General features: G+C 42.1%; 1 protein-coding gene across 9 annotated transcripts in view; it reads left to right on the top strand.

Moving 5' to 3' along the window:
• The window catches only part of CDC42BPA (CDC42 binding protein kinase alpha), a 183434-nt gene extending 161302 nt beyond the window's left edge, over positions 1-22132 (top strand). For 4 of the 9 annotated variants that reach the window (XM_066546193.1, XM_066546186.1, XM_066546187.1 and 1 more), the window contains 7 exons: positions 577-661; positions 2145-2268; positions 3600-3717; positions 10142-10327; positions 14974-15091; positions 16024-16181; positions 17322-22132. In XM_066546193.1, the coding sequence (XP_066402290.1) occupies positions 577-661; positions 2145-2268; positions 3600-3717; positions 10142-10327; positions 14974-15091; positions 16024-16181; positions 17322-17453 (921 nt within the window). In that variant the 3' untranslated portion in view covers positions 17454-22132. Of the gene's footprint in view, positions 1-576; positions 662-2144; positions 2269-3599; positions 3718-7621; positions 9888-10141; positions 10328-14973; positions 15092-16023; positions 16182-17321 lie in introns of those variants that run through there. The other 5 variants (XM_066546189.1, XM_066546194.1, XM_066546195.1 and 2 more) reach the window with 3 other exon arrangements.

The following is a 22132-nucleotide window of genomic DNA, read 5'->3' on the forward strand; positions in this document are numbered from 1 at the left end:
ACTTTGAGTTATTAAGCAGTTGGAGCATTTTTTTTCCCTACACAGTAGAATGTGATTTAATACTTTGATTAATATTTGGCTCAAGACTTCCCTTTTAATGGAAGCTACTTTCAGCAAACAAAATTACTACACTTAGGAGTCTCAAAAATAGCCATTTATTATGAAGTGTCTGTTTCTACACAATATACAGAGTGCGGAATGCCTCTTTCACTTTTATGTTGGAAATCACAAATACCAGTAGGTTTTAGTAGTCTGTGTGTGCTCTTATCACGCTGCAGAGCATTATTGTGACATGGTGCTAACACAAAGTAAAAGCTCAGCTTATTGCTTTGTACATCTAATAGAAAAATTGAGTTGATATATGAAGTAGACTTGTAACACAACTGTCCATTTAAATGCTGGGAGGAATGGTGTTAAGCCTGTGTCTTGAAGTGGAATTTTAAGCAACCTCCTCTGTACTCATTCTCAAAAAAAAAAAAAAGAGTTTAAAATTCTTTTGAACTCTTCTTTGTGGCTTTAATGACTTGGAATTGTTACTCTTGAGAGTGTTACAAGCACTATTTTTCCTTGTTTCAGGTACGACCCTTGAATACAGAAGGATCACTAAACCTTTTAGGCCTGGAGACAGTCAGATTAATATATTTCAAAAACAAAATGGCAGGTAAGTAAGGAGAAGCCAATTTTCATCTTTCACATTTTTGTTTAGAAAGAGCGTTTGTCTACATCTGTGCATTTCATAAAGGAATCTCTTAAATGTCTGTGTGCTTGTTAACTTGGGAAGAAGCCAAAGCTTATGGATTCCACAGTGATTGCAATACTGCCTCTTCTCTGAACTTCTTTTGCCTTTTGAATATTCAATAAAGACTTGAATGAAGACTGGAACTAGAAACTAGAATGACTGGATGCTCCCTCCAAATGTGGGATCACTTGCCAGAACACTGCCTAAAAAAGCCTGCACAATTAAAAACTTCAGTAGTCATTTTGGCAGCCCCAGATTAAAATCAATACTATATTTAACCTTTAATACTATATTTAACAAATGTTTCCCAAGCGTTTTAAAGTAATACAATGTATTTGTAACTTATTATTAGGGCCAGCTATGACTGTGTGCCACAATTTTAGCTTCAAAAATCTATTTTTGTTACGAGTCTTTCTGACTTTTTTTTTTCTTTTTTACTTTTTAGAGCCCCTTTCATAAGCATGCTCCTGATGAATTTCCTAAAACTTTTGTTTAACCTCTTAGGTGTTGAAACATGGTCTGTTTCAACAACCAAAAGCTATACATTTTTGTTAACAACTTTGTGAAAACAGTGGAAATAAACACTCTAGGAAAATGTACTGCTGCTGGCACTGTCTCAGTGCTTATTTCAATTGCCAGCAAATTAGTACGAAAGGAATGGCAGTGGTGGAGAGGAGAAATATGCTGGAAGTATGTCTAGAGAATTTTCAAGTCTAATAAAGACTGAACATTAGAGTTGATCTTAAGGAAAGAAGAGATTTGAGTTCCATACAAAACTGTTTTGTCAGTGAGCAGTGAGCTTATTAAGTGTCACTTTAGTCTCCATAAATAGAAAACAGGACAGAACAGTTGCAACGTTCATTCAAAGTCACACAGCTGTTGTGTGATAATCACTGTTTTCCTTTTCATGTCTTTATTAAAGATCCCTTGGTCAGATGTACACACATGGAAAAAATCTTCCTTTTTCCCACAGTTGCATCAAAATACATTGATGTCCAAACATTTCAAAAGCAGTGTTCTCTTTGGAGCAGGGAATGAATGAAAGAGAATCTTGCATTCAGTTATCAGACAGTCGGCAGAACAAGACTGTTCTAGTGATTTTCAGTGGGAATTTTGAGACAAAACTCGGATTCCCTTCCTACCCACCAAAATGTTTATTTCAAAGAACCCATCAGTGGTGTTTTGAGGACAGAGGTGGTGGCAGCTCCTGTGTGAAGGGTTAAGTCTGTTGCTACATAACAGAGAAGTAGATAGTGGCCAAGGAGACCCATAAACCAAAGAATGTTTATTCAGGTCTGGTGGGAAAGGGGTGCTGTCCAGCACTATCAGAGCAGAGGTAGAGTGTTGAAACTCAAATTCCATTAGTAGCTAAGGAACTGCATCCCCATTTTTGTGCTGGTTTCAGAGGGGGATGAGCTGGTGGTGCCTGAGACGTCAGACAACAGCCGGAAGCAGATGGTGCGGAACATCAACAACAAGCGGCGCTACTCCTTCCGCGTGCCCGAGGAGGAGAGGATGCAGCAGAGGAGGTCTGTATTCCACCTGTACTTGTCCTCTGTCCATGCCTGTAGGCCCTGATGGACACTGACTGATGCCAGGGTCGTGCTTCATTCTTTGTGTGGCTTTCTGGAATGGCCATTCAGGTGTTCCTGTCTCTTCTCTGCCCTGTTAATCCTCAGTGTTTAACTTGTGTCAATACCAGTTTGAATATGGATTTGCACTGGATGCACAATTAGTTCAGATGAATTGTGTGAAGCAGCTGTAATTTGGAATGCATGCCTCCACTTACTGTATGCAGGTGCATAGGTGTGCACATACCCTGTGTGTATATGAAGCTCTCCAATAAACACTTTGCAAAAGGAGATGACTTTGCTAACTATGCATATGGATCAATTGCTCTCAGACTCTGGTTCTGCTTTTCTTTCTGAAGGAGACTTTCCTCTTAGCAGTATTCCAGGACATCTGTTTCTTTGATTTTTAGATTTAACTACATAGAGTTTCTATAAAGCTCACAAAACTCACCTCTTCAGGGGACACAGGACTGCAGGGTGCATTTCTAATGGGAGTGTTCAGCAGGTTACAAATACTTTCCTAAATGGCAACAAAAGCAGGTCTGCACTACGGGCAGTGTTTGCAGAGGATGTTATTGACCGTTTGCTGTCACTCACTAGAAGTGACCTGCTACTGTGCTAAGCCACACTCCAAGAGCTGAGTATTTCACTTTTCTAATTTCCAGCATCTTGCGCCATTGGTTGGCTCCCAGTTTGTCTTTTTGGCTCTAAGGAAAGTAACAACTGTATGCAGTGGAGATAAAATTCCATTTCTTGTTCTTGCCTTTTCTGAGTTGATTGACATTTGGTCTCTTCAAAATCTTATTTATTCTGAGTTCTGAAATGCATCCTTGCCATTTTGAAGAGCTTTTAATTCTGACCACAGACTGAGAAAGGTACTGCAGTATTATTTTAATTTAATTTTCATACTTTATACATCATTTTCATCTCCACTTTGTAATATATCACAAGTAAGTTTGGCTTTTACTCATCTTACAGAGCTTTTTATCAGCTCATTCTGTGAATGTTAGTAACTACTGGGCATGGGCTGTTAAGCTGCAAACAGCATTCTTTTATCCTGGCCCCTTGCCCTCTCTTCAAGCTGGAACCTTCTCCACACCAGTACTGACAGCAGGGATTTATCACTGTTAACATGGTTAAATAGAGTCATAGACTCATGGAGTTGTTTAGGTTGGAAAAGACTGGGTAATTTCCATTTGAAAATAGCTGATAATCAAAGCTGTACATGTTTTATAAATGCCCATCCTCACCTCAAAGGAAATACCTAAACAAAGTATCTTCTCTTCCAGGGAGATGCTACGTGATCCAGAAATGAGAAATAAGTTAATTTCTAACCCAACTAATTTTAACCACATAGCACATATGGGTCCAGGAGATGGCATACAGATTCTCAAAGATCTCCCAATGGTAAGTACAAAAGGACATGTGAGAGTGACTGACTGCTGCAGAGGCTGCAAATAAGTGAGAGAAAAACAAGTGCAATTTTAATGTGTAATCAGTGACATATTTCCTATCAGGAACAGTGTAACAAGGGGAATGGAGTAAAAATGCTCTGCTCTATGTAATGAAATTTAAGCAAGGAGCATGACAAGCACTGAGTAGAGGAGGAGGAGGTGGAGTGCCTAATGCAAGGTTGGCCTCACAGTGTTGATGATAATTTTTATGACCCATATGAAGGTGCAAAATTTACATGATTTGTGCTCTTTGTGGGTATGGAAAGAGAAATTCCCTTCTCGGTGAACTGGAGTTCAATTCCTTTTTCTCCTCCCATTTTTAGCACCAACTTTGCCTATTTCTTCACAGCCTGTTTTCCTGTAGCAATTCAATGATGTGTACTGCTCAAATTTCTTCCCATGCCAAGTGCTATCTTTCCTGTTCTCTCCAAATTAAGTAGTCTCAGTGAAACAGAACTTCTTGCATAAAAACGAAGCTTTGAAGTTGAAAAATGGAAAAAGAAAATGTGCAATAGCACATGTTCATTTCCATAAGATCTCATGTAGGAAGTAATCACTTGGAAGTTGCTGAAATCTGTGATGAGCTAAAGACTAATTAATACTTGCTCATAAGAAAGTACTGTGCTGCTTGCTTCAAGCTACCTTGAGCATCTTTTGTGTCTTTATGTGTTCTGTATTGTTTTCTAAGTACATCCACAATGACACAGATGTGATTCAGAAGATGCTAATTAGCACTGTAAGAAAGATGAGATGTTATGATAAAAACAGATGAAATTTGTTCCAGCATAAGACTCAGGCATTAGCACAGAACTGCTGTCTAAAATTATTATCATTGGTACTACTTGGAGTTTGTGCAGAAAACAGGAAGTAGATGCTGAAAAGTGCAAAGGAAACAAAAATAAGACTGGAAAATAAAGCTCAACATGCAGTTGCATGAGTTTAGGAGCCTAATCTCTGGTCTTTGGATGCTCATTTTACCTCACTTTGGAAGGAAATGCTACTTTTATGTTGAACTTGACTGTAAAGTCTGCACTTTGATTTATTTTAAAGCTCGTATTAGACACACTCTGAGAAGCCTCTCAATAACAAATATATTTGGTGTAATGAGAAAAAAACAGTACTGTATTGTGTGTATTTTTATAAATGAACACATAATGAAGGAACTGTTTCTAGAAAACACATGGCAAATCCAAGAGACGTTGGCAGGTGTGTCTCACCTGGATACAGGATTGCATGTGTCTCATGTTAGACAGAGAATGATCATTTGCTTCAGGGTAGGATGTAGATCAAAGCCTTTCTTCATTTCTCCATCTCTGGTAAGTTCTTTAAAATATTTGTGGCTCTTCTCAAGCAGAGAAAATAATCTGCTACCTCTATAGGTAGAGCAGAAGTATTCCTGTGTCACACCATCAGTATTTGAAAGTTCATGGCACTCAAAAGCTGCAGGGACTCTTAATCAAGCCCCACATCTGACAAATGTAAAACAAAGAATGATTCTATCTATAGAAGGGGATTTTACATAATTTCTTCAACAATGTCATCTCTCAATGGCTTTCAGCTTTGAACCCTTTCTAATTGCACTTACCTTGCGTTAGCTAACAGGTCCTGTTTCAAGTTAGGACTGGTACTGTGCTATTGCCAATCAATATGATGCTTTGAAAATAATTCATGGGTCACTTCCCACACTTAAAAGTGATGAGAAGAATTAGAAAATGTGTACAATGTACAGTTGATTCCTGCACTTGTTCCACTGCTGCAGCTTCTTTTTAAAAAGTTATTATTAAAACCTCCTTTTTTGCAAGTAAGTATCAGTCTTAATGCTGGGAGCTGTTGCTGCAAGACAAAGCAAATTTGTTGTGTATTTTTCCATCAGTTCCTTGCAATGTCATGTTGTATTTGTATTCTTAACTTAATTGGTACAGAATTGCATCAAGCACGGGACTTGAAAGTGTGTGAATTTGAAAATGTAACTTGAAATTAGGAAATAAATGTTCTGTCAAGAGCAACTTCAGTCCAGGCAGCTTTTTCTTTTCCAACATCTTCCTGTAAGGTATTTGCCTGGACTGAGTTTCCATTTAATCCATTCCAGACTAAGAACTTTGTTTCTCAGGCACAGAAATAGAAGAAAAGGAGTTGTGTGGGCATTTGAGGTTATGTATAGAGTCTAATGTTTTACTGGAAGGAAATTTAGAACGAGAAGAGGGCATGGAAACAAAGGATGTTTCCTGGAGAATCAGTACACAAGGTAAAGAATAATCATCCAACCCTGTGTACAGTTTATCTGTATGGTGGTTCCTTTTCCAGGACATGGAATTATTTCACCAGTTTCATACCTTATTCCCAAAAGGTGGAAAACTGGGGGGTTTCTGTGCTGCTGAGTGTGTGTCCTGAGTTTGCAGCTGGAACATGTCCTTTGTATTTTTTAATAGATTAGTGTGGTTCAGAAGAGAAAGTATTTATTTTTAACAGACTTTGGGAAAGTTTGCAGCACTTTACTTTGGGAATGCCTGTTCTTGTTTGTGGAAGTGAATGGTAAAATGCATTTTTGGGGCTGAGGCTGGGGGTAGCAAGCAGTGCAAGGCTAATACTCAGTCTTCTCAAATTCTCTTCCTCCAGCTATTTTAGGTAGTACAACCTTTTTTTTTTTTTAATGGAGTACTGGAATGCAGAAAGTGCATGAGAGAGTGGAGTGGGACTTTTCATTTGCAGTTTCTTCTGCTTTATTTGAGCACCTTCACATTTGGCTGGATCTACCAATAGAAATGTTTCACCCAGCATTGAGCTTTCACAGAAGTCAATATAGTGCTGTATGGGCAAAAGGGTCCTTAGGTAGAAATAGGTTTTCATAGAGAATAGGTATTTTAATCTCTGTGTTGGATGAGATTGTCACAAGCTAAATAGCCAGCTCAGCCCAGCTTTTATCTAGCACACATGGGTGAACTTTATAAAGCAAATGACAGTTTTAGGTATATGTATGTGTTTATTCATTAATATACACATATTCACTTCATAGATGCAATGTGAATCAGAAAAATCCAACCACTTCAGCCTCACTGCCTTTTTTGGGGGATATGCCAAGAACTGAGAGAAGCAGAGTTAGGATTGGTAGTGATGGCCCTTGATGGGTGGCTGGGCTGTGTCTGTGGGCAGCGGGGGACCTGCACTTGTGCTGCTCTAAGCCTGGCCTGGTGGATGCAGAGCCTGCTTGCTCTCTGCCCACCACTGTCTTAATGGTGTCTTTTAAAAGACCAGCTGTAGAGAGTTTAATTTGTGTTGTAACTGGAATAGAGGGAGTGTTCAAACCCTTTTGCACTATTTCTTGTGTTGAATCAGGTGCCTGTTTGTGTACAACATATTCACCTGTTTGTTTGCCCTTGCTGGTGCAGCCACATGGGGGAGAAAGATGCTTTCTCTGTGTGTTGTTTGCAGTGTTTTCCAGTTTTCTTGGTATGCACCAGACACTCTGATGTGTTTGTGGAAGTTGCAGTCTGTTGGCCTAGTCCCACATTGTTCTTTCCATGAACAGACACCTTTGACTTCAGTAGAGCCCTGGAGTTTGGGCAGAACCATGGCCAAGGCTCAGAGGGACATCAGATTTAGGGGGTTTCAGGCAACTGTAAATCTGCATCCTTCTTTTCTTCATGGTGAGCACTCATGGTCTGGCTTTGGCACACAAATCTGTGGGCTGCAACACACCAGAAACCAGAAGCTGTTGTTTCCTATTAGCAGAGCAGTAATCAGTACATATTTGTGTTTTATTGCTGTGGATCTGGGTCATTGTCTTGTTTTGTACAATTTGGAATGGTTCCTGTTAGTGTATCCCCAAACTTATTTGTTTACATGTTTTTCTTCCCTAGCAGCCTGTCACCAATTAACCTGGCCGTACAGTCTGGCCTCCCTTCTGCCCTCTTGTCCCTTGAAGCCACTTTATCGTGGATGCTCCTTTGTAGTGAAGATCTGAAATCTGGAACTGCACTTACTGCAGCACAGACCACCTCTCTGTGTACATCAGATGTACAGGATTGATTTTGCTTTCATATTCTGCATGCCTAAGTATTTTTATATACAAAAGCTGGTCTTGACTGCCATTATATTTGAACATTATGCTTCAGTTTGACCTCATTATACATGAGCCATTCTACTTCCATTCTAGATGATGTGTGAAGCTTTGCTTGTTTCAATTGAGAAACTTTTAAAGTAAATGAATACTTATCTATATTTGGTATTCTTTAAAGAAAATGGGAACCCCATGCATGCATCTAATGGTGGAGTCTATGGAAAAAGTTCCATGGAGTATCATTTTTAAAATGTTGCCATATCGTGGCTTTCTCACATTCATGAATGCTGGCTAAGTATTTCCATGATCTGCAGCTGGCCTACCCTCTGCTTTTTAGCTTGTGGTTTTAGACACTGCCATATCTCCCTTATTGGCTTTTAGGAATGTAGCTGGCTTTGCTACCAGTTCGCTGCAGAGAACTCAGCAAAGTCTGCTGTCCTGGACCATTTTGGAATGGTGGCTTCTTGTACTGATATTTAGATGCTGCTAAAGTTACTAAGAACAATTTAATGTATATTATGTCTTATATGCCATAATGTGGTAATTGATGTTTTGGTTAACAGGCAAAGCCTCATAATAACCATGTGTTTAAAAAAAAAAAAAAAGTTGGATTTTACCAGCTGAAATGAAGAGAACAGTAACAATAATGTTTGATATAATATGTATTGGGATGTGACTTAATGTTCTTCCAGACTTTAATACGTTCCACATACAAAAAGTAGTGCCTTAGGTTTAGTGGAGGGGTAAGCTATATTTTTACCATATTTTATATTTTAAGTCTTAACATTTCTAATATTACTCAGAAATACCTGTTTTAAGGAGATGAAATCAGTTGGACGAGGGGAAGAGGAACTTAGAAAGGAGAAAAGGTGTTGTGATTTACTGGTATCCATAGGAAACCAGCCCACTGCAGGCTGACTGAGGATGTGCAGACGGCACAGGGAGGGAAACTGAGCCTTGAAAATCTCTTCCGTTAAATCTGGATTTAGATGACTTTCAATGATACGAGCACTTGGGTCAGCACATTCCATAGAGATGAATTAGAAAGTGTTCCTGTTCAGTTTGCAGGGTTATTTCTCCCCTCTCCTTCTTTACATCACGCTGTGGGAGCACACTGCTCAGCTGACCTATTACAAACATTTGAATTTCCCAATGTTTTCACACTTTATGTGCTGAAGAAGGGCCTGATCCTCTGCAGGGATGGCAGTGCTGGCTCCCCTTGGCACTGTCAGGATTGAGCCAGCGTGGAGCAGTGTAGTAAAAACAGGGTGACTCCAACTCTGGGAATGATTGGCATCTGACTCCATTGATTCAGAAAGCTGAACAATTGCTTTATTAAAACTATATTATATCACATTATACTATGCTATATTAAAGAGATACTATACTACTATACAAAAGATACATGCTAAAGAAAACTCGTGACTGTCTCCAGATAGCCAGGACACAGCTTTGAGCCAATTGGCCAAGAAATCAAAACAATCCTCAGCAGAATCCAATTGACAAATCACAATCTCCCTAACACATTCCACATGTGCAAAAACAACAGGAGCAGCAAGTAGAGATAAGAATTGTTTTCTTCCCTCTGTGCTTCTCCAGGAAAAATCCTGTGAGAGAGAATTATGTCTCTCTGTTCAGAGAATGTGAGTGCCACAGAGCAGGACATGGGCCTTGGTCACCTGTCAGCAGAGAGACTTGTCCCAGTGGTCTGACACTAACCCCTTCACCTTCCCACACAGCCTGTGTCCCCACCCTGTGGAAACACTGTTCCTCCCACTGCTGGAAATACTCTGTGTTTGTTGTACGGGTGATGATTTTAATGGAATCACTAAATTGCATGAATAACAGAAGGAAATTTCTTAACAGTCTCTAACTGCTGTGTATGCTCATCTTTTCTTCTCCCCACACCACCTCACCTGTGTTCACCTTCCTTTGTTTGTGTTATGTCTATTTTAGATTGTAAGCTCCTCAAGGCAGGGAACTGATACTTCTCAACTGTCTGTAAAGCACCTTTTACAACTGTGGTGCTCTTTGAAATATCAAAAAATAATAAATATTAGAATCTATTCCCAATGAGTTAAAAGTTTTATTTGTTTCTAATGTTTTAGCCAACAGCAAGGGCTGCAGCCCATCAGACTCTGTGTCAGGAAGGTGCTCAGAGCACTGGGGGTGGCAGTGTCAGCCCCTGTGTGCTGACAGCCAGCAGGGTTTGCTGTCTGCTGTCCCTGCTCTGTGTCTCACTGCTCTTGTGGAACTGCTGGTGCCGGTGTAACCTGTACAACCATCCTTCATTGCATTCTCTCTCTGTTGTCTTTGATAGCAGCGTTCCCCTTATCAATTCCCTCATCATCCCTCCCGTCTGATCTCCTCTCCGAGCAACTTTGAGCACATCTACCACATGACTGTTAATTCAGCTGAAAAATTCCTCTCTTACGATTCCATACACCCTGCATTTTCCCCGCCTCCACGCTCTGTCCTCGGTACTCCAGACTTTGTCACTCTGAGGGTATGAATGGCTGAGTCAGGTGTTCACTCTACTAACACTGTGTGGTTTTCCTTTTGCCTGGCTATTAACGTGGGAGAAAACCCCTTGTAAGCTGTTCCTTCACCCCTCCATTTCCTTTTGTCCCAGACAATTTACTTTCTGCTATCAGCTGGGGTCTTCCCACAGCTCTGACAAGAAGCAGACACTTCATGGCCTTAGGGGAAAAAAAAAGAAGAGTTTGGGGCTGAACCTTTTTCTATGAGAATAAAATTTTTAATCAGCAGGAAGGATGTGGGAATTTTGAATGAGAACTAGTCTGTTCCCCAGTGTTCATCCTCCAGCAGTCACAGTGCTGCATACCAGGTTGAATTAGGAAGAGGTTCTGGATCTGTCTATGTTGGACCAAGTTTTCAGGCTGTTTGTTTATGATGAATTCATGTGGAATGTGAGAATTTGTGCACTGTACTGGACACTGATGGAAAGGGACAGACACAACTAGTGACTCAAGCAGTTTCTAGGTTAAAGTAAATAAGTTAAATTAGAACATGTAGAAACAGGATAAAAATTAAAGATGGTGACAACTTGCTGATGTAGATCCTCTTAACCCTGGTAGTTTTAGGAAGAAAATGAGGTAGGATGCTGTTCTTTAGGCATCCTTCCAGTTGCAATGTAGATTGGAGGGATGGAAGTGGTCTTCCCTTTTTTTTCTTGCATTGTGCATCCAGGTCTGCCTGCCTGGGGTTTGCTGTGTCCTGTAGAAATCCAAACCAGAGTGAAGCAGGCACACAGGTACCTGCAGTGCATCACAGCTGTGTACCATGCTGGGGCCTGCAGCTCTGCCTGGGACAGATAAATCAGGAATAACCTGTAGGTAGATGTGTGTGATGCTGTTGTTTGCTCAGGATTTGTGTGGGTCCAGGCCATGCCCATTGCTGTCATGGGAACGTTGCTCTTGATTTCTGGCAAACCTTCACTGCCAGGCTGCTTCCAGTGCCTCTGGGCTGCCCTGCTGGAGCCCTGTCACTGGGAAGGTTTTGGAAACATATCTGCATCCAACACTTGACTGAATTTAAAAACGCAGGAGGAAAATAAATCTTCTCCTTATGGCTCCAAAACCAGTTTGCACAGCTGAGCTTTGACTGGTTACGTGCATGGTCATGCGTCACTGCTGTGAGTCCCAGTTGTCACAGCCATTAACACACGAGAGGAATGCTGTGTTGAAATGCAAAAAAAAATTCTGTTAAGTTGAATTGAAAGTTGTTTCTCTCCTAGAGGGTCATTATAGGGTCACTGAAGCTGTATTTCAGTTCTGGTTGTGACAGGGTTGTTTTAATCCAACTGTGCTATAAAATTGTCTGTGTTTAACATGCAGTGATGTGTCACCGGACTGTGACCCTCCCTCTACCTTCCCTTTCTCATGTGAGTAGTCTCCCTGGGATCAGTAAGGAATGACCCCTGGTGCTTTAGACAGTAACTCTCAATTTTTTCTCTAGGAGCATCCTTCATCCTAATGTTGCAGCCTCCTAGCATAAACTGGAGGGGAAAAAAAGTGAAGTGGGCAACCTGGAGTGTCAAGATCCTGCCTTGTTAGCTCCTTAGAGCACTAGAGGTTTAGTCTTGTGTGAGGAAAAGTGTTTGTCTGCTTTGGGGCATGAGGGTAGAGGTGCTGGAAGCTGTATGGAAAGCCAGGCTGTGAGTTTGGTTTCATGTCTGTCCATCCTCCCTTTGTGTTTGGAGATGTTAGTGTAAGAAGGGTGCCATGGTCCCAGGTAGGATTGGATATTGGAACCAGGACAGTGTGGAATCCATAGGGGAGTTGAAAAATTACTTGTTAAAGTAGAGTTTGTCATGTTATTTCATAGGAGAGTTGAAACCTGAGTTTTATAGTGTGATGAACAGAGCACTACTTTAGAACAAAACAAACCCCAAAGCAAGACCAAGCAGCACAATGGACAGAGGAACAGAAGCAGTCACTGTGGGTGCTGTACCTGTCCAGTCAGAGCCTGTCCCTCATCCCAGTGCTGCAGAAGGTCCCCAGGGAGCTGGAGCAGGAGCAGAGGCTCTGTAACCCTGGCACTGATTGCACCCACAGCTCCACTCTCCAGCTGGAATGGGATGCACCCAAATAATCTGGGCCTCTCACCCTGTTTCACAGTGATTCACTGTGCTCAGCAGCAGCTCCTCTGCTGCTGCTTTTCCCCCACTTCTTTCATCTTTCTCCATCTGGTCCAGCAGTGGGGATGAATTTTCCTGCTAGGATTTGAATTGTTGCTCGAAATGAGGGGTTTTTGTCTCTCTAAAGCAAGCTCAGGTTTCCTTTTGTTTTCTGTGTTTTTAACCTGCTGCGTTGTGCTGCTTTATAACTACCGCTAATAACCGCCGTTTATTTTCCTTTGAATCCCCTTCCTGCATCATGTGCACACCACTTCCAGGAGGTTTGGTCCAAAATGCCAGCAGCCCTGGCATGTGCTTATTTTATTTTTAGAACAAAGAACGATGAAAGATTTGCTTGTGGAGAGACTTCCTACAAGGAATTACATGGACGTTGCGAACTGAGGGCACGAAAAATAATCATCTTTAGAGCACAGTGTTAAAACAAATGAGTCTTTTTTTGTGCACCCACGCATTCCCTCCTTCCCCTGGTACCTGTATGTTGCCTGCTCAGTCACTGTGAAGGAGGTTAATCACCTTATCATTAAACAGAATTGTTCTCTTTGCAAAACGAACCTCTGTAGGTTTATACCAGCCTTGCAGCCTCAGTGTACTAAGCCAGAGCTGCACTTGGCTTTCCTTTCTTTCTCAAAACACAGCAGTAACTCATCCCTCAGCGCCTCAGTTCCTCTCTGTATGGTCAGGGGAATGACCCTCCATGGTTTAGGTACAGTCAGGATGCTCAAACTCTGCATCTCAGTTTGTCACGTGGGGGAAATGCAGCAGCTCAGTATTTTGTACTGCAAAGTAGGTTGGTTATTAAAAAAGAAGGGGGGAAGCTAAGCAAGAGACAGCGATAGTATCCCACAAATAATTTAAGAGACTGTTTCCAAGCCTTTAGGTATAAATCCTCATGGTGCAGCAGTGGAAGAAGGGAGAAGTAAAAAGAGCTTTTTCATTGGTAAGGTCTCTGATTCTCTTTTGCTGGTGTTTGTGAGAGATCTGGGAACAGATGAGAGATTTTAATTCTTATTTGCTGCACATTAAAAATCAGCCATTTCTGGCACCCTGGGAGAATGAAAAGCCAAGGGTTGCCTGAAGATCAAAGGGGCCTGTCAGAGCAATGATTCCAAGGATCATTGTAAGACTGGATTTGGCAGCAGGTTATCTGATGAGGTCTGACCTGTATGAAATCTGTTTCTTACACAGCCTCAATTTAATTATCCTTTTTAAAATACAGATAGAGACATGGGTAGTACCAAGGTTCTCTGAGAATATCCTTGTGGGGTAGAGTCTTTGTTCTGATCTGAAATTTTCAGCAACACCCTAGTTTAAAGAAGCACTGCACTTGCAACTATTGTTTTATATATGGCTACTCTTCTCAGTGTGAGGATGGGGAAATAATAAAATACAAATAGGAAGAAACAGTTACTGCAGAGGGGAGGCTGTAGAGGGTAAAGGAAGTAATTCTTAGAGCTACCTGCATTTCTTTCACATTGTGCATCTATGAAGATTCCCTGAACCTAGTCCCAGTTAATGGTATTGGCTTAATAGTGCAAATCACACTCTATTGATGAGCAGGACAAGGTCTCACATTTAGCCAGAGCTGAAATGACACACATGGGCAGGTAAGCCAGCTCATACACAGAGAGAGGGGCTAAATAATCTGAGAGGTCTTCTCCCCTAAGGTCAGCTGTAGGTTAACAGAAGCAGAAATAAAATCTCCCAGAACTCACTTCAAAGTACTCTTTCACCTTCTTTTAGAGACAACTTAGGTTTGGGGAACTGCCATATCTAAGTAGGTAAGTTATGGTTTATCTCCTCTGTAAAGGACCACTTCAGTCCAGTAACTGATTAGTTTAGAAAATCACACTAGAACTCTCAGGAGCAATAATTGAAATATGTAGAAAAACAGTGGCATGTGCTCTGGTCCTCCTCTTTGTGCAGGCTGGAAACAGGAGGCTGCTTCTCACTTTGGCTCAGCTAGTGTAGGTTTGGAGGGATGCTGTTAACACCTTTGGAATTTCATAAGTAATTGCTATACAGATTGATCCACTATCTATTAATAACTCTGCAAGCATTAGGGATTAACCTGGATATTGTATCAACTTACACAATCATGGCACAGACGATGGCATCAAAGAGAAATTGTAATTAGATCCTTGGAAGCTTGTGTTCAGAAAAAAGGCCTTATGCAGTATGATTTGAATATATCTACAGCAGCTTAATTAGGCTTGCAAGCCATCCTTTCAGGGAAATTCTGGGACTATTCCGTGTATTCTTTCAGTTCCCTGCATATGTCCATGTAATTCAGCACTTGACTGCCGCGTTGCGTGTGCTGCCAGTCTCTGCACTAAACTGCAGAATATTTTTTTGCAATTTTTGCTGACTTGCTGCCCAGATACTCAGCTCTGGTAAGGTCGGGGCTTTCCTGTGTTTTGGGGCCTTACAAGACAGAACTGCACGGTTGAGGCAGCGGTGGAGAAGTGACCGTGTGGTGTGTGTGTGCGTTTCAGAACCTGCGGCCCCAGGAGAGCCGGACGGTGTTCAGCGGCTCCGTCAGCATCCCGTCGATCACCAAATCCCGCACGGAGCCGGGACGCTCCATGAGCGCCAGCAGCGGCTTGGCAGCACGTAAGCAAACAGAGCTCTCTTCTTCTGGGGGCTGGGCACAAGGGTTTCAGGGAAAGGGCTGCCTGCAGATCCTTCTCTCCACGCTGGATGAGGATTTTCCCAAGTGATGGCTGACTGTGTTGCTGCCAAGGGCCAGCAGAGTATTTTAGTCTTGCTTTCAAAGGAGCACGTGACTAAGCCGGTAGTGCTTTTGAGAGTCCCACACTCGTAATTGGTCAGGTTTTTTTTAATTGATGTTAGAATTCAAATTACATTCTTAGCCCTGGGACTGTTTTGCTCCTGCTCAAGTGTTTTAAATCAGTGACAAATTGTTCACAAGCTCCATTGTGGTGGTGTTCACAGGGGTCCCAGGACGAGAAAAGATGAGAATCTTGACTCCATGTTTCAGAAGGCTGGTTTATTATTTTATGATATATATTATATTAAAAGAAAATGATATATTAAAACTACACTAAAGAATAGAAGAAAGGATTTCATCAGAAGGCTTGAAAGGAATAGAAAGGAATGATAATAAAATCTTGTGACTGACCAGAGTGTCAAAGACAGCTGGACTGTGATTTGCCATTAATTAAAAACAACCACATGAGACCAATCACAGATGCACCTGTTGCATTCCACAGCAGCAGATAACCATTGTTTACATTTTGTTCCTGAGGCCTCTCAGCTTCTCAGGAGAAAAGATCCTAGCAAAAGTATTTTTCATAAAATATGTCCGTGACGCTCCATGGTTATTAATTTTGTTGCTGAGCTGTGTGTAGCTCTTGATGCCTCTCTTGCCTCTATTGCAAAGATAAAAAAGACTCGACATGGCACTTGGTGCTATAGTCTGGTTGACGTGTTAGGGCATAGGTTGGACTCGATGATCTCAGAGGTCTCTTCCAACCTCATTAATCTGTGATTCTCTGTAACACAGCTTGATCCCTGTGTTGCAGGATCGTCGGCACAGAACGGCAGCGCTTTGCGCAGGGAATTCTCGGGAGGGAGCTACGGAGCGAAGCGCCAGCCCATGGCATCGCCCTCTGACGGGTCCCTGTCCTCAGGGGGGCTGGACCAGGGCAGTGATGCTCCCACAAGGGACTACGAGCGAGAGGTGAGTGGCTGCAGCAGGAGGAGGAACCTTTCAGGTGTGGATAAAGGTGAGGCACTTCAATCCTCTCACGGGGTTGGCTACAAGTTTGGGAGTCATTGACAGTGGAGAGAAGGATTTCCTGTATTTCAAGCTACAAAAGGCTTTGGCCAAAGTGTCAGCTCTGGTGCAGGTATTTAGGATGCAGAAAAAGCTCTGCAAGTTCCTTAGCTGGAGATGTGTGGATAGCGAGGCTCCCCCAAACACAGACCCAGAAGAGTAACAGCCTGATCGTGGCATATCACGGCTTGAAGTGTTGATATTCCTTTTGGCCTTTATGTGCAAAGATTCCTAAGCTATCTTAGCAACCACTTCACAGGAGACACTTTGTACTCAGAAGTTAACAAGGCAATTTAAGAATTATAATTTTGTTTAGAGCAGGAAAATGATTTAATAATTTCTATTTGGTGCAGTCAAGACTATCATTATGATAGGACTGAAATCCTGCCCAGTGCTAAACTCAGTCCCTCCAGCCAAAATTGTTTTACATAGGAGGGTTCAATCTGACACTGGCCTACAAAACTTCCCCAACCCATTTTCTTACCAAGGAGTGTGAAAATAAGAGATCACACAGGCTTTTCATGATACTGGATATATCCTGCCAGTGGAAGCTGAAAGGCAGCTGTCAGTTCAACTTCAGGCTCAGAATTGCATTCTCCTGTGCTCTGGAAGATCCAAGTAACTCGATAGGATGTTTGAACTGATACCCTGGGGCTGACATAGAAGAGGAAGCTGTGATGAAGCCACAAAATTTCTCATTTTAGTGCAGGAGCATCTTGATCATAATCTGTGAAAATGCAGGAGCTGTTGTAGCTGCACACTCTGCTGGCCAAGCAGCCCTTGGCAACACACAGACTGCCAGAATCCCACTGGTGCTTTGTCCTTATGTCAGTATCACTTATGCCTGCTGAAAGCAGAGTGACCTGACCATTTAATCTCAGGTCTCCTTGGAAATTGCGAGCAAAAAAGATCCCTCAGTATTTTTGGACACAAGCAAAATCCGCAGAGGCCTTTGAATCCAGCCACTGTTGCTGGGACACTCTGTGACCCCCAGAGTTGCTGTCCTGTTACTTACTGGTGCTCCTGTGTGTCTCTGGGCTGCAGGACTCTGACTCTCCGAGACACTCAACGGCATCGAACAGCTCCAACCTCAGCAGCCCTCCCAGCCCGGTTTCTCCTCACAAGACCAAGAGCCTCTCCCTGGAGAGCTCTGACCACGTGAGTTGGGACTCATGAACTGCTTCAGCATTCAGATATGGCATCACATCAGCTTGCTGTCCCCATGGCTGTCCCCTTCACTTGCTCCAGTTCTCACCTTCATCCTCCTAACCCTCCCCATTCCCTGTCGGAAAAGGATCTGGGAGTGGGGTACCGAGGAAGGTAAAAGCTGGTCGCCTTCAGCACCGTTCAGCATTGCCTCACCTCCCCAGATCTGACAGCAGCAAATGAGCAAAGCTAGGGTGTTGGTAAATATCAGATGCTGTAGATTTGTATTAGTAATGGTTTCATTTTTGTGGTTACAGCTGCTTCATTTTTAAAGACATATTTATCCCACTCCCCTTCCACTTCCCAAAAGGTAGCATAAGTAGACCAGACCAGTGTCAACAAGAGAAAATTCAGAGGGATTTTGTTTTCATACAATAGCTCATTGTACTGTACAAAAGTAGCACAGAGACCCCTTCCCCACCATGGGGAATGATCAGTATGTCAGAGGCACATAAAAGCTTTCAGCCACCACGTTTGAATGTCAATCTGATTGTCGCCAGCAAATCCTTATTGATTAAAATGATGCATATTTTACTACAGTACAGAGTTTAAATAAATACGCAGATGTTAGAGTAAAATACGTATGTATATATTCAAAGAAAAAAAGCATTGTGTATGCAGCAGAAGATGGATGCTTATTTAAGAGAGCCTTTAATTTAAGATTTGTGTTGTCCCTGTTTTCATGCTCGGTGATTTACAGACTCGGAGGCCTGGCTAAAACCTCCGGCAGGACAGAGATTCCGTGTGCTCGCGGCACTGCCCCCGCAGTGCTCTCACTACACTTCTCTCCTTCTGGCCTTCAGTAGCAGAACTGAGGCTGTAATTCCTGTTTTCCTCACAGTCCCCATCCTTTTCAGAAACTACAACAGTTGGCAGCAAGGCCCTGTCCCAACAGCCAGCCACAGGCTGCCCTGGCTCCATGCGTGCCACCTGTGAGCTGGAGCCTTGCAGCAGCTACAGGAGAGGTCCTTCAGGCAGCAAGGCAGTTCAGTGCAGCTGGATTCAGCAGGAAAACTGTTCCCCTGGGTCAGCCTTTCAGCAGGTTTAACTCAGAAGGGAGCGGTCTTCCACACTTCCTTGACCATCCCTAAACAGCAAACTCTTACAGTCATTACCAAATACTGGTTGCTAATACACATCAGCCAAACGAGTGCCCTTAGCCCAAAGCTGGCCCTGGCTGGCTTTGTTGTCACTGTAGCAACAAAGAACCTTGAAGACTGACCTCACACTGTTCACACTGTGGTAGTCAGAGACGCCTGGTGACCCACAACTGCTGCACTGGCAAGGTTGGTTTTCCTCTGCCCCCTACCTGTGCTGCGGGTTTGTGCAATTTGCAGTTGTTTCTATGTGCTCACCTGCTGTTTGGTTCCAAAAGCAGGGCAGGTTGGAGGGCAGGAAATATTGCAGTGGAAGGCAGAGCCTGCTGAAGCTGGAAAAATAAATAAAAAGCTGAAGTGGTCACCCAGTCAGCAGAATAAATGAGAGACTGATAGCAGATGTATGGTAAGAGGAAGATGTCTCTTCTCTTTAGTTAGCAAGGCAGATTGTGCTTTTCATTTGGGATGAGCCTCTCTTCCCAGTAGTGTTGTTGCTGACTTCATACTATGACCATACTCAAACACATAAGGGCTTTTTGTATTTAGACTATTGGGGTTTGTGGGTTTTGGAAACTTGTTATGGCTCTCATTAAACCATTCTGTGTTCTTGCAGTCAGCAGTTATGTAGAGTTTCACCCACACAGAGGTGTTTGGAGTTTTGCAGTTTCTGTCTTCCCTAATAGAAGTTGTAGGTAAGTTCAAACCATGTACAGTAATTTCCAGGTATGATCTAAATGTGACATAGGGAACAAGACACAGATCATCTAATCCATTTAATCGTGCTGGGTCTCCTAGGTAAGATTTCTCTTTCACTCTGAATCAAGAGGCTTATCCAAGTTAAAGTTCATTCAGTGTTATTTTGGGACAGGGATTCAAGAAATTATTGTAGGAACCATCATATCAAAAGCCTGTCTCTCTCCTATTTGGGTATTTCAGAGTAGCAAGCTGCTTGTGTTGTTTGTTTTCACTTCAAACCTACTACTTTTGCAAGCCTGGCATTTGAAATTAAAAGCTTTAGCAAAGAGCAAAGCATCTGAAAGTAATTCCTCCCAGAAAAGTTTATGTATTTCTGAGGGACAGATAGGCAGGGCATTATTGGCATTATTGAAATTCCACATCAGCTTCTTTTTAAAGGCTGCATATTGCTTCAAGTATAGGCACTGCTTTTTCCCCACAATTCCCTTGTTTTGGTGAAGCATGTCCACACACTTTTCAAAGCCTTTGCAGACTAGTTTTGTATTTACTGTATGTTGTATTTAAATAATAATCTTATTTTGATGTTGAGAGAAGGCATTTAAACAGTAGTCATTAAAGACAGAGCAGCCTGCATGGCAGTCCCCTGAGAGAGGGTCACAGGATTGTTTTCCATGGACTTTATTTTTCTGCAGCTGTGCTAAAGCTCTATCTGAAAATGGAACCTGAAGAGCCACCACTTAGCAAACATTAAATTGAGTAAACCCCTGTGTTTGCTCTGTTCCAGTGCCTGCAATCTATTGATACCAACCCCTGGCATTTTCAGGCAGAGCATAGGTCAGCTGTGTTCCAACACTAAGCTCAGAGGATGAGAGCTCCACAGGCCCACACTGTTTGTACACTACAATGCCCAAGCCTCAGCAGTCTTCTCTAGGATTTATTTAATCATTAGTTTGGTCCTGTGCATTTTTATATGTGTCTGTTCAGAAGAGAAACAGCAACTGTTCTCTCAGTTGAAAAGCAAATGACCACATCATTTATTGGAAAAGAGAAAAATTGTCCTAGGGCTTCAATAATTTTATATATTTGGGGACCATTTGGTTACAGACTCAATTTGAAACCACACTCATCTCTTTTTGTTGGTATGCATACTGCAGCTGAGCTTTCTAAAGACTCACTGGGCTAGGAAAAGTAACTTGGTCATTTGAACTGTAAGACTCTTGACTGGTATCTCCAGGGCAGTTGTCTCCTGAGGTTTGATGTTTGCTCCTTTGCACTGTAGCACTGCTTCAACTTCACATGTCGAGGGCTGCATTTTGTTCTGGGAGCAGAAACCCTTCTGACACCCTCCCCCTGAATTCCTGAGTGTGGCACATGTTCTCTGTACACAGGATCTGTTTCTAGCTGGGTTTTTTCCTTTTGGCTGAGACTGAAGGTGTTTGTTTGCATTTTTTACAGTGCTTGAACAGATGGGTTGTTGGGGTTTTGCCTTTAATTTTTTCCTCTATTTTGATGGCAACAAGGATCTGAACAGATTCAGGCAGCTACTAAGGATTCCAGGTTATAGGATGGAATAGGTTTGGCAAATAGTTTTCCCCTGCACGTGTGCACACACAGGTATGTGGTTTCCTCCCACATTTCATAAACCCAAAAGCAGGGCTACAGTCCTCTCTTCTCTCTTGCCTTTGGCCTGTAGAAGACAGCTGGTGGTTTCAAAAGAACATTCCTGAGACTGTGGTGAAATAGTTGCTTCTTTTCCCCTCCATTAATTGCTGTGGCTTGTTATGAATGAACATTTTGCCCATTTAAATGAGTTTCAAAACTGAGTCAGGAATGTTCTCTCTTTGATTTGATTCTGATAAGTTACAACCCAAGTGTGTTATTCTCAGGTACATGGCAGAGGGAAGTTAAGGGTCTTGCCATACCAAAAAAGTCCAAAAAGCATAGTTTATTTATAGAAATGTAGTTTAACTGCACCTGACTGGTTCACAGTGTGTCAGCCCTTCCAAACAGAACAGTTGGATTATTAACACAGAAACAGATTCTGGCCCTGTGCTGTTTGCATGGCCAGACCCTGAATGACAGGACAAACATGCTCTTGGGTGGAAAAAAAATTCCTTTTCCATTTTATGAATGCATTAAGGGTAAAACTTACTGCAGTGCAAGTACCCCCAGCTCCTGAGCCTTAGTCTGAGAATCGAAGTGGCACATAGCAATTCCTGCTGTGGGTTCCATGGAGAAAATGGGACAACTTTTCTGCACTAACACAAAGTGTGAGCCCCCTTCTGTGCACTTTGTGTTCACAGTTTGTTTGATAAACACCCCCAGAGGCCGCTCTGCTGCAGGCTTTCCAGTCTGAATTCCAGCTCCTCTCATTCCAGCTGCAGCTCAGTACAACCTATTTTCATTCTCCATTTGAGACAGTCATCTACAGGGAAGAAATCCACAAACAAACCAGTGTTGCTATACCTGCCTTTTTATGTATGACAGTTTCATATCATTTATTTTTAAAATATGTTTTTTAGGTTTTTCATTGTAATATTATTGTACAGTTTTGCATGGCATAGATGTAATCACTTTTTTTGTTTTAGAGTATAAAAGCTGACAAGTGTGCGTGTGGGGGAAAAAATTCTGCTTTTTGCCTCTTCTCACTCTTTTGTTTAATGCCCTCAATGTTGTAGGGGACATTGTAAGAGATTCTCTGCTACAGAACAATGATGTAGATTCTTTTGCACAGAAATATTTAAGGTGGAACAGTCAACAATGTAAAAATGACTTACCACCAATATTTTATGTTGGTAACACACTTAATATTAACCTACTTTGATGTACTGCAATAAAACAGGGAACTGTTAGAAA

The sequence above is a fragment of the Molothrus aeneus genome, chromosome 3 (assembly GCF_037042795.1).
Source record: "Molothrus aeneus isolate 106 chromosome 3, BPBGC_Maene_1.0, whole genome shotgun sequence".
Classification (NCBI taxonomy): Eukaryota; Metazoa; Chordata; class Aves; order Passeriformes; family Icteridae; genus Molothrus; species Molothrus aeneus.